The sequence below is a fragment of the Pygoscelis adeliae genome, unplaced genomic scaffold, assembly GCF_000699105.1.
Source record: "Pygoscelis adeliae isolate BGI_AS28 unplaced genomic scaffold, ASM69910v1 Scaffold290, whole genome shotgun sequence".
Classification (NCBI taxonomy): domain Eukaryota; kingdom Metazoa; phylum Chordata; class Aves; order Sphenisciformes; family Spheniscidae; genus Pygoscelis; species Pygoscelis adeliae.
The window spans coordinates 612,277-625,012 of NW_008823965.1; the positions used below are offsets into that span (position 1 = coordinate 612,277).

Below are 12,736 nucleotides of genomic sequence, written 5' to 3' on the forward strand. Positions count from 1 at the left end.
CAGCACTGTGTTCTGACATGACACTGTGACTTAATTCAAATGGAATGATTAGGTTCAACTAATAAGCAAGATGTTACTTAATTAGAAGTGTAAAAGAAGATGGCCAAATTAAAAATGGATATCTCCCATGATTAAACTGGTATCTGATAAGTTCCTGCTTGAAGAGGATTCCCTGGCTGCTGGCTTGTTTAATGAAAAGGTTTTAAGGGTATTCGGTACAAGAAAAAAGAAGTTAGAGTAGACCACAAGCAGGTTTTTATAAAGCAGTTACCATCAAAATGGAAGTCACATACAATAACTGGAAAACCTTGACTTCTTTTTTTTGCTTTCCCAGAAATAACTTGTTTAAACCCAACGTCAAATTCCATTCGTAATTTCTCCTGCTCAGTCTTCCAGTCACCCCCTTTCCTCATCAGCTTCCTCTCTTTATTAATTGTGCTGTACAAGAAAGAGGTTGCTGTTGTTTGGTCTAGGCTGCCTGATGGGTGGCCACCAGGAGGCTTGTCTTCACACACTGCATTCCTGAAGTTTGATGCCTGCGTTTGTTAATCTACATAGGGGAGGTATCTTACCTCTTTTATCTTGGCCCATAATTAAAGGGAAATTCAAAACTAATCAAACCTTGAAGCTTCACTTTAGAAACTTCCTATGAATGCTATAGCTTGAGAGTGAGATGGCAAACTGATAGTGAACTAATAGTAAAGTGTGGTGATTTTTTTTCACAGACAATATAATAAGCAGTGAATATACTAAGTATCAGCTTAGTTTTAAATTGTTCTCCAAAATTAGTGCGTTGAAATAAGCTTTGGAATGAGTCAATGAAAGCTTTAAATAAGGGAACTTGTAATAGAGGACGTCCTGAGAAAAGAGGTAGCGAAGAGTTAATACAGGCAGAGGGTAGACAATAGGAGCTATGAGTAACAAATGTGTAAGCCACCTCCTTGCTGGATTTCTTTGGACACTGGCAAGAGAATAGGGCAGTCTTGTGCCTGCATTGTTCTATTCATTTGCACACCTGCTTACAGATAAGGAAAAAACAGCAACGAGCATTACATTATGTTTGCTAATGGTAATCTAGAGATGACTTTTTCACATTCTTCTTTGAACGGCTCTTGGTGATAACGTCTGTTCCCTAAAACTTGTTTACGCGGCCCTCTGTCGTTTTAATGTTTAGTAAGTACATAAATCAGAAATTATCGAGCCATTGAAGAAATCTGGATTACTTTGCAATGTTTTCTCTCAGTATTAGGATATTAGCCGAGAGGCATTTTTTCAGTAACAAATCTCTCACTTTACAACAGAAAGGAACCTTTTCAGAAAGAATGTCGCCAAGTTTACTGGAAATCTTGCAAGCTGCATTTGCACTGTAGTTGTGGAGAAGCAGTTAGTTGAGCTCTGCTGTTGAATTTGCATGTCTGTTCTGTGTGCATCAGGGATGCCCGACACAAGTTTCTAAGGGAACAATTTGGTCCTAAATATTTGGTATTTCACTCCCCAGTGTTCTGAGAAAGACCGATAAATGATCAAAAGTTTGGGTCAGAAAGGCTGCTTCAAAAATATTTTTTCAGGGAGAGCCTTCAATAACTGATAGAAATTAATTATGGTATCATAGTCAAGAAGATGACTACTTTTTTCCCCCTGCTCCAGACACTGTTTAAATATCTGTGTTGTACAAGAGTCTGGTATGCAGACCACTTCTCTAAGCTGTCTGGGAACCTCTGCTACTTCCCAGGGAGAACAAGCGAGAGGTATGCTTAGCATTGCACATCTGCTGGCTAGGCTGCGTAGGAAGACTTGTGTGTGCAAAAGGATTTGTCAGCTGTGTAAGAAATTGCTCACTTTTATTCTACAAGTGGTTTTTCTGTGCATGGGTCTTCTTCCTTATTTCTAAGTTCTCTGTGGAGAAACGGTGTGTGTTTTTCAGTGCTGGTGACTTTGGCTCTGCTTTGTCAGGGATTGAAAAGGTCAATCTATTTGTCTGGTTATCAAAAATTGCTTCCTTTCTTGATGATGGTGGCTAAAGCAAAGCAATAACTTGCTTCATTCCAGCAATCATGAGCCTTTCCTTACGATGTCTGGATCTTAAACCCTCCAGAAATAGGACTTAATAATTTGTAATAGATAAAAAAGTTTGACGGCATCTTGGAATTGCTTGTCACACCACTATAACTAGATCAGCAGACCTGTGGCCACAATAACTAATTGCAATTGTAGCTTTGAGATAAATGAGCACTCGCTGTGCAGCTGCAATGGTATTCTAGGCAGGCAGCACGTTGGTGGAGGCAATGCCAGCGTACGCTTTCAACTGTAGAAGCAAAGGCTGCAGAGGTCAATGGCTGATGTGTGGGAACCAGAGTGATAGGATATTCTTTTACTTCATTCTTCTCTTTGTAAGTGGCTGCTAGTATCTCGTTATGGAATCGCAGAAAAATTCATCTTGAAAGAGACCTGAAGCAGTTTCTAGTCCAACTTTTTGCTCAGAGCAGTGTCATCTATGAGATTAGCTCAGGTTCCTCAGGGCATTGTCAAGTCTAGTCTTGAAGCCCTCCAAGACTGGAGACTGCACAACCCCTCTGGGTAATCTCTTCCAACGCTGGACTGTCCTAACGGCCTTCCCGCTTCCCTGACATGCCAAACTGACAACTCTCTTCCATGAAATAGATTGCAGGATCTGCTCACTGCCAGGTCTCCTACAAGATGTGAATAGAAAGTAGTTTTTTAGCAAGCAAAGAAATAATAAATTTTATTTCATGCTTTCGTGTACCGCTATAAAATTGCAAAGTGTCAAAGGGGACATGTTGCTTCATGCTACTGCACAGACCTGAGTTGAGGAGTAGAGGTGGCAGGGGATGTGGTTAAAAGGGCTATTGGTCTACAGGACAGATCTGATAAGACTGAAAGGACATGCTCCTTCCTTTTCCTTCAGACTGTTTCCTTTAATTGTGTCTTATTCTTTACAAAATTTCTTTATTCTTACAGTGTGAAGCAAAAGGACTTTTTATGTAGAAGTCTCAGAGCTTCAGTTCTAGTTGTGGAAAATGCTGGCTTAAGTTTGAGAGCGCCTGCTAACCCTTTGAGCTCTATAATACGTGTTGATTTTGGTATATCGCTTCCAAACTTGAGCATGGTGTTGGATTGTATCAGTCTAAAAATCTCAAAACTAAAGCTCCTGAGATGGAGTTTATTATGAAAAAGCATTTGCTGGTTCTTCCCCCAAGGTCTAGGGGAGAGGGAGAAGTGAGGGAAATAAAATGTTCTTACCACAGTACAGTTGGTTAATGAAATGAAGAAAATATCTAGAAGTTCCTAATGCTAATAGTCTGTTTAATCCAGAGCTGGTTGACTTCCTTCCTACTCATGTTAATGGGAGGTCTTATTTACCATAGAGTGGATCCATTACTCGGAAGTTTCACACTTTTACTCCAAGACAGGTTAAAATTAAATGACCAGGGAAAGCAAAGCTTGCTGTTGGAATGAACGCTTCGCTCTGTTACACTCTGCTCCCGTACGACTTGCAAAGGATTCAGCTCTGCACACGGCTCTATCTATGGCTTCTTACATCTGTCTTTCCTAACAGCGATTTTAAAATCTGATTATGAGGACAATAGGTTTAACTGCATTTTCTATGGAAAAACTTCAATTTTTTGGCGCAAGAACTAATTGTAGTTACTCATATGTCTGAGTTTACAAAGTCCCAAAGATGAGCATCTTTCCGATTATCTTTGTGGATTGCAGCATCACCCCTTAACATGCAACCAACCTCAAGAATTTGAACACAAACAGATGTGGAAATAAATCTGTGCATTTCCCTTAACAATCTGTATTCAGTATTCTTGTCCTAGGAAAGGCTAGTAGAATAATTCACCTGTATATTTGATTTCTTGTTGACTTGGGATTTGTATGTAGTACCTACTGTATGCTCATCCTTGCCTACAAATATCCTGATTAATGGTTTGAAATCTTACTGGCTTTAAGTCCCCAGGTCTCTGACATAGTCTATTTAATGAGGTTTTGTAGGTACTGCTCTCTTGTCTTTCCACAGTTCTTTGGTAAAGCCTGTGAAGTCAAGGGCCCTGTTTCATTGCCGTTCAGTCGTCTTCATATTGTACTTCCTAAAACTGTGTTTCCATTTTCAACATGGACGTATTTTTCTCTTGTAACTTTCCCATATGATTACCCTATTCCTTTTCCAGAACTCAGTGTCTCAGAAAACCCAGACTACTTGTGAAGTGAAATTTATTTCCTTCCCAAGCTTAGAATTTGAGCCAGTCCTCTTAATCTGGAATGTCTGTCCTATGCCTATCGTATGTAAATACCTTTCTTTTATGAAACTTCAGTGCTTGCTTAGATCTGCCACCTTCCCTTAGCTGCTTTCAGTAGTCCTTGAAAACCTTTTTTAACTTTGTCTTTTGACAGCCCGGTTTCCAAGACAGGGCCTTCCTTTCCCAGAGTTTCGAGTGATAAGTAAGTTTAAACCTTACCTCTCACACCCTCTTCTCTTCAGACATCAAGATGGAAATATCCCCTTTTAGTTTGCCCCGTATTTGCATTAAGCTGGAGGTATTTTTGAGAAAGCTAGAACGGAGATCCAGGGCCACAGCCCTTTCCATACATGTTTAGATGTTGAGAGTCATCGCAGCTGACGGAGTGGGAGATCAGTACCGCCATGAACCGCTACCAAAATATTCCTGCTTGCAGCTTACTGGAACCTTACTCATGAGATCTGTTACCTTTGATGTCTTGCAGGAGAGGTATGAAATGGTTTCTTTGGTCACCGAGTGATGAACTATTTACAGTGATAGGCAACGACTGTCAAGTGTATCTTGATCTCTGTTCTCCTCATCTTAACTCCAGGTTACCGTGCTGATCATTAAACGTCATTGCCGATCTACTGCTTGCTTAGCATGGATGTATAATGTAACCTCTCAGCCTGTCGGTAGCTATCCGACTTCTTTAAAACTGCTCTTCTGCAGCTAATATGTTATTTCAATGAGTTAATAATTCTTCCCAGTCCTCTGAAATTCTAGAATTCATTGCCTAACCACAAATGGTCATTCTCCCATAAGTTGTGTTTGATTCCATTGTGTTGTAATAGAAAGCCTGAAGAAACAAAATATTGTGTAGCTCATTTTTAACATAACTCAGATTTTTACATAAAAAGGAGCACTGTCTTTGTAGGCAGCTTTTTAAATGTTAAGGAATTTATAATTTCGATAATCTGAGATGGTAGCTTCATATATCGTCTTCAATCTTTGGAAAAAAATGTTCTGCTCTTCAGATTATTATTTGGATAATTAAACTTTGTTACTACTAAGTAAATATTATACGACAATATAGATTTTGCCCAAGTCTTGAAGGATTGTCCACCTCTTCCTCACATGCAAGTTACACATTTGCATCAGGGGAGTCTGCTGGCACTAGGATGCATACCTATCTCTACAGCAACGTCAGCATTCTCCTTGTTTGTGGAGGACCCATTCCATCAAGGTGCAGCACATCCACTTCAGATCTCTGTTTATGTCTTTGTATTTTTTTTTAATGTTCATTCACAATTATCTTTTTATTAGAGTAACAAATCCTGCCTAACCCCTCCCAAGCCTTCCAGAAATATATTTTGAACTTCTTAAAGCTACCATCTGCTAGGCAATTAATATGCTGCTTGAGCGATTGCATTAATAATCGCATCACTGATTTCCCCCTGGTCCTACATTAAGTCACTGTTCTTACCGGTAGAGAATACGTGAGCTATGAACTTCTGATTGAATTTAGTCTCATATATTCCTTCCCTTCTTTACCGGCCGCCTTCTTTGTGCTATATGCACCGATACATTTGTAAAGTGTTCGACATATTTACAGCAGAAAAAAATTGGGCTAGAAGAAAGGTTTTTCTGGGCCTCAAATCATTCGAACTCTGGATCGTATCTTTCAGAGATCGACAACTATCATCACTGCTGCACGCAAGGAGGAGTTGGTTTGTGGTAGGGAGTCAGAGCTTTCTTGATGCTCCTAAAAACCGATTGCAACTTCATGTTAGAAAATAAACTGTTATATTACGTAACCGTTATAGGCCCATCTGTGCAGTCTTTCAAGAAAATAGGTTCTGCCGAAGTCTTATGGGTTGTTTCTGTGAGGACTATGGGATTCAATCCAACGCTGATTATTCAGAGCTCCCTGGTAACCATCGACCAGTTACTTGCTATGGATCCATCAAGAATCTCTGTTCTTGGAGATGAAGAAAAAAGAGGCTTCACAATTTCAGTGTGAACAATAAATTGTGGCCATTCTGTTTTCTGATAATAAATCAGTGTTACAGAAGGAAAAGAGTAAAAATTGATTATTTTTTAAATTTTTTTTTCTCAAGCTTGTTAACTAAATCCAGTGAAACGTTCTTTACTCAAATACAGAGGAGCTTGTGCAACTTACTTTACAATGCAGGGAGAAAAAAGAAATAGAGATTTAAACTATAAATGGAAACAAAGTAAAACAGAGGGATGGCATGAAGCCTTGTAGTTAAGACAAGATTGTCCATTCGCTCTTTCAAGAAGGAGGGCTTTTTTCTAGGGATAAATGGTCCATGTTAAGTTGTACTCAAAGCTGTACCATAATGCATATTTAAAGGAGGAACATTGTGGTAAATCTGACTTAGCGGCAAAACATGTAATTTCACTTTAGTATCCCTTTAGGTTTGGAGGTTTGGGAGGGTTTTTTGCTTTTGCAACATGTAGTAATGAAATGCTGGTATCAATAAAACGTGCCATTTCACTGAAGGCAGATATGAAGCAAACTTCCTCAAGCCGCCAGCTGAGACTTGTGAATCGGTATTTCAGCACTGACCTTTTTATGCCTCTTGTTTCCACTGCAATTCTTGAGATCTGATGATTAACCCAATGAAGTAATGTTTAATCATTTAACCTTCCTTTGCCTGTGTTGTAGCAGTCACAGGAAATCTATTCCCAAACCAAAAAACCAAATCATCTTTGAAAGGGACATAGTGAGCTAAAGTATCCTGAAATGTTATAGACAATGAATCATATTAGCTGAGAGTCGAGTCCAGTCTAGATACTTTAATTTTGGGGGAAAATGTTTTGCCTGTAAGTAGCTGAACTTTTATGTCTTTTTTTGGTTGTTTTTTTTTAAAGCAATAAGTTGTGAAAGTCGTTTTGCTCTTATTTCAAATGCTTAAAAAAGTAGAGAAAAAGATTGTTCTCTGTGCAGGCTTTATAACAGAAAAATTATATTGTGAAATAGGTAAAAGTTGTGAAACTGATGATTGTATTCTCTGAGAAATGAAACTTTTAAGGTTTTTTTATTATTGCAGATGTCGCAAAGATTTGACAAATGCAATTTAAGGAAGCAGCCAAACAGAAGTATTTCTGAACTTGTTTTCGTTAAAGTAAATGTTGAGGCTGCACATACATAGTTTTGTTGCAACCCTGGTTTGTATATCACCGTGCAAATTACTCGTAGCTATGATTACATTAGATCATAGAAAATAGAAAAAAAAATCCTTAATTTGTCTTTTTTGGCTTATTTAGAAAGTTTGGAAAAGGAAGACAGATTAGAAGTTCTTGATTGAAGTTTTTAGAACTCTGGCTGTGCTTTCCATGGAGCACTTTGTAATAGACAATGAGTGTCAAAAAAAATTGAAGAGGAAAAATTCTGAGTAATAACTTTCTTTTTTTAAAGTTATGAATTAATAAGGTGAGAAAAATTGCCCCAACGCTGGGTTGGGTTTTTTTGAGAGACAAACTTGTTACACTTCTTCCAACAGTTTCATCATTGGTTTTATAACACAAATTGTATGTTTTTAGCTGGAGGGAGAAAATTAGTTTTAAGGCAACCTTGAATTTTGCAGCAGTCTAGAAATGTGGGTGAGGGAAGCTGTTTATTTTTAAGAAATTTGATGGAGAATGGTGCCCTGTGCTTACACTAAGTTAATATGGTCAATCTATATATAATTATAATATATTTTATTAATCCAGCTGTGCTGCAAGCATTAGTTTATAGGTCGCTTGCTAGAGAGTTTGTTTCCAGTTCCAGCTTGTGAAAATTAATACAGCAGTGTATTAGCAATGCAGTCTAAGATAATGGGTAAATACATTAAAACTAGAATAGAAACAACTTCTATTGAAATATGCCATGGACCTATTTGAATAATTGGGTTGTAGTGTTTTATGTTAAAGATACTTTACAATGAGATTTATGGAGCCGTGAAAAAACTCTTTATTGGCTTGTAAAAGTGAAAATCTTGTTCTAACCCCATGAGCATTGTGAAATGGTGAACAAAATAGGAACTGAAAATATCATGGTCACATTCAGCTTTGTTGTAGAGTACAGGGGGAGACGTGAAATTCCTACATAAGGTACTACTTTTTCAGTTCACCTTTTCAAAGAACAAAATCTGTTGTTGAAAGGACAATGTTACTGACGCTTTAACACACTTTTTCATTTTAAATTAATTTGTAGAGAAATTCTGAACCCACATTCCTACTTTTGCATTTGGTTGAGGAATTAGAATACCTCTTGTCTCCTCAGTGTGCTGCGTTTTCTTTCCTTTGCTGATAGCTGTGTGCTCACGCTCTGCAAGAGACTCTTGCATCCTTTTCAGTTCATGTCCCGAATCCTCAGTGGGACTGAGTGTGTGTATTAGTGCTGACCTGCAGTAGTGATCGCACATTGACTTGTTTTGGTTTTGTTTACTAACTTGGAAATAATGATGAGGGAATTTTAGCTTGAGAAGGAGCTGCCCTTGATGTTGCAAGATTTTTGGACTTAGTTTGCTGGTGAATTATCGCTTTTTGTTCTGTAGAACAATTTGTGTCAAAATGTACTCTTCTAACTGAAAAGCATGAAAAATTTTACTTTACTTGTCATGTAGGCGTGTTCTAGACCTGCTTCTGCTAACGTAAGTTCAAGTGTTTGGTATCAGCCTCACTGGGAGTAGGTTTTAATCAGCCGTGCATACCGCACGTATCCTAGAAGTGAGACAGAAAAAATGTCAGGAACAAGTTTTCAGCAAAGGGTGAATATTTCCCCTATTCCATTTTGCAATAAGACATTCACGATCCCAAGGTGTTACTCCTGGTGAAAGTTAGGAAGTTCACCCCTTGTAGACTATTCTAAAAGGGGTTTTATATTCTCCTGTGGTTAAAAATGTCCCACTGTAAGATGTAGGAAATCTCATTTACTTGGCATTTTTCTTTAAGTTGACTTATTTGTTTTAATTTGGGTTATTTTTTAGAATATAAAGTATAATAAATAGAATTCTTCTGATTTCAGTAAGAATTGGGGGGATTATTTGAGAATTTGTAACTATTTTTAAAGCACTGTAATGGAGAAAAGTTACTACATGGAAAAGGGATGCAAAAAGACAGCAAATGGCCTTATCACAGATATTTTTATTTTTCTTTAATCTGGCATAGAAAGTTATGTCAGTTCTGTAGTTCAGAATTTAAATAATATGCGAGAACATTGTCAAGTAATTGTAATTTACTTGCACTGGTATATAGTATTGAAGGTGTCAACAGAATTGTAACAAAGCTAAAATTGCATAAATTTAATTCATCTGGATTATCTTGTATTTATTTTGACGTGTGGAATTTAGAATTTCATTAATTATTGATTAAAGTAACTTCCTTGAGAAATGTATCTGATAGTTTTCTACAAAATGCACATCAGTGAATATTGCATTGCTACTGGAAACTCAGCTTTTTATTGCTTATTTGTCGGTTTTTAAAAAGAATTAATAATTACTTTTTAAAGTTTGCTATTCCCAAAGGTACTCGTCTCTCTATAACTACTGTTGCCAAGCCTGAATAGATAATATTGACCCTGATTTAAACTGTTTGGGCAGTTTTGCTTCAAAAGAATTTTATTCTCATGTAAATTCACTACTCACATTCAAATAAACTGCTTGTGAGAATCTTTGTTTTTGCTTTTAAAAATGTTTACTGTGTATTTGGTAAACTTGGAGACTCTTGAGTTCGTCATGAATATGTTTGAAAGCTGCGATCACAAAATAAAAGTGGGCAGCACGTTCTGAGCACGTTTTTGTGAGGAACAGCTCAATGTTGTATGGTCTGCCACCTTTGTTGCTGTTGAAGTATTTTAGATTCAGCTGTATGGATTTAATGAACTTTACAAGTCTGTTGTAGGGAGTGCCTGGAATTAGCTATTTTGATTAAGGTCCTGGGTTTGAGAGCAAAGATCTCAGGATATAATGGGATGATTATATTCTGGCTTTGCGTTTTGAGAAAGTGCCTCTTCAACATTGTAAATGATACCGAAGGAAACTAATTCCCTTTGCTTGTTTAAGGAAGAGGGTACAAGCAGCATTGGCAATTCAAAGGTATGGGGAAATAAATGCTAGAAAACCTGTTTCCATAGTAGTGCCAACTTGGTGCCACTTGCAGGGTTTTGAAAAACAAAACTCAGTACCTGTGGGTGGTCAGATTTTCACACTGACCATTGTGAATCTCTCTCTCTTCCTTCTAAGCCCAGAGTTTCAAATTGGCCTTTTTGTTTTAAAAATTCTCCCAAATGCTAATTAGGAAATCCCTTAGCATGGAGGATATTGAAATCACATACATTTTGAGGTATGTTCATTTTGGGTTTTGCCTCATTAATGCTTCGTTTTCTTCTTCGCAGGATTTTGCTTCCCGGGCTAAACTGGCTGTCCAGAACCTGGTGCAGAAGGTTGGGTTCTTCGGCATTTTGGCCTGCGCCTCAGTAAGTTCATTTCGGTAACAGAGGGGTTTATAATCGCAGATTGCAGATTGAATGTATTGGAATGAAGTTAATGCTGTGAGATGTGGCTTGGTTTTATTTGAGTCCGTATGGATCTTCATGCCTCGTTGGCTCTTTCTGTGTTGTCTGTGGTGCTTAGGGAAATGGGATGGCTGTGGTACTGGCAAGTACAATAGCATGGAGAAACTCCAGTCCTAGATTAGTACCAAACACAGTGAATTCCGCATAAAAGCACAGCTAACAGTTCTGTAGTTCAGCATGGTGGGGTGAAACCTGACAAAAACAGGTCAGTTCACTAAAGATGCTAAAGGCTTGTCAGAGTAAGAAAGACTTAAACTACACGAGACTGAACTAAGACATTCTTAAAATTCAAGAAGTTTCTGTTTCAGACCAGGGGTGCTCCTTGCATTCGACGTTGAGGCCGTGTCTTCTCTAACAAAGGCATATGCACACTGCTGCTCGCTGCTCCGTGTTAGTGGAGATTTGGCAGATCGGGTCGTGTGCCCCACTGATCCTGTTGGGACCTTCCTAGCCCAAATTATTAGCTGGCAAGATGCAGCAAGAGCTGTATTATCACTTACAGGTTCTGCTGGAACCATATTATAATTTCTTTAGGTGTTTATGTCCTACAGCTTACAGTGCTTGACATCTTCAAATCCAAAGTTATACACAGCTTGAAGAGTGGAAAACTACCTGTATAAATCCTGGTTAGGATATCCATCCGTAGTAATTCTCCTAAGTCTGCGCTGGAGGTATCTTTGGGTCACTAGGAACCAGAGGGAGCGGAATGAGAAAGCCAGTTTCGGAGTCACGACTACATGAACTACAAACTCCTTGTAGGTTTTTTTCCTCTCTAAGCAAGAGGTAATACGAGCGTCTCCACTGATGCTATTTTAGTGTTTTAAGGAGGATAATACTGTTCTTTTGGAGTAGAAAAATACTGAACCATTTGAGGTTTAAACCTTTCTCTGGAAGCTTAATGAAAACTGGTAGGAATGGTGTGCCTTATTCTTCCATCCCCCACACAAAATGTGGGACGTGATGCACAGAAATGTGATTAGAGTGAAGGGGAGAAGTGTAGGTCCCCTATGATCCCATTCTTCCGGAATAACCACAGCCATTAGCCGGCTGCTCAGCTGATGAGGTATGAATTTCACACTTGTCTAGCATCTCTCTTAGTTTCCTAAATTGTAGAGATGACAATGCTAACTATTTGTTCGAATGTAAGTAACCTGTGTTAGCTGGAAAGAATTAATCTGATTATAGTTGCTGGCATATGACTTCTGTTTACTAATCTTTTGAATTGTCTTCATGTTTAGAGTGGAGACGTAGGTTACAAGCTGTTCTTTAAATCTTTCCATCCAGTAAGCTCTTAGACTGCTCCTTGACTGCCTCTGACTCATTACCCTCTAGTCACCATCTTGTGAGACATCACTGCATAGGCTGTTCTGTCTGTCTTGTGTAATCAGAACAGCAGCTTGTAGGTGGCAGGGATGAGTTACTGGAGTGGCTGGACAAGGTGAAATGAGGGAAAAAGGAGAAGATGAGGAAGGAGTTGGTAAACATGAGAGATGATGTGTAAACTCTTCATAGTTCCTGCTTAGTAATACTTAAACCTTTGCTTAACTTCTTACCTACTTGCTGCACTGTCCTTCAACGTGCTCTGAGCTCCGGCTTCCTTTTGCTTATGTAGGCTGCCCCGGGTTGGGGGAGGGATGAGGAACCGTGAATCCACCACAGTACGCTTGAGGATTTGCAAATGTGTTTACAGAATAACTGCAGAGTAGCAGTAAAAAGGGTGAGGTTAAACGTGGCAGAGGCATTGACAGAGCATAGGGATCCAAAGCTATGCATTTTTGTTGCGTCTGTAGGTGAGGAGGGCAGTCCCCCACGTGTGCTCCTTGCATTTGTGTGTTCCCCCATGAGCTTCAGGGCTTTGTTTCGGGGCTTCTCTTGCTTGTTGTGTGCTTCTCTGTGTGCTAGAAGGTGT

At 38.7% G+C, this 12,736-nt stretch overlaps 1 protein-coding gene across 1 annotated transcript in view; it reads left to right on the top strand.

Moving 5' to 3' along the window:
- Window positions 1-12,736, top strand: part of VMP1 (vacuole membrane protein 1) — a 64,598-nt gene that overhangs the window by 33,832 nt on the left and 18,030 nt on the right. Inside the window, exon 8 of the mRNA XM_009323884.1 lies at window positions 10,648-10,728. Coding sequence (XP_009322159.1) covers window positions 10,648-10,728 — 81 coding nt within the window. The remainder of the gene's footprint in view (window positions 1-10,647; window positions 10,729-12,736) is intronic.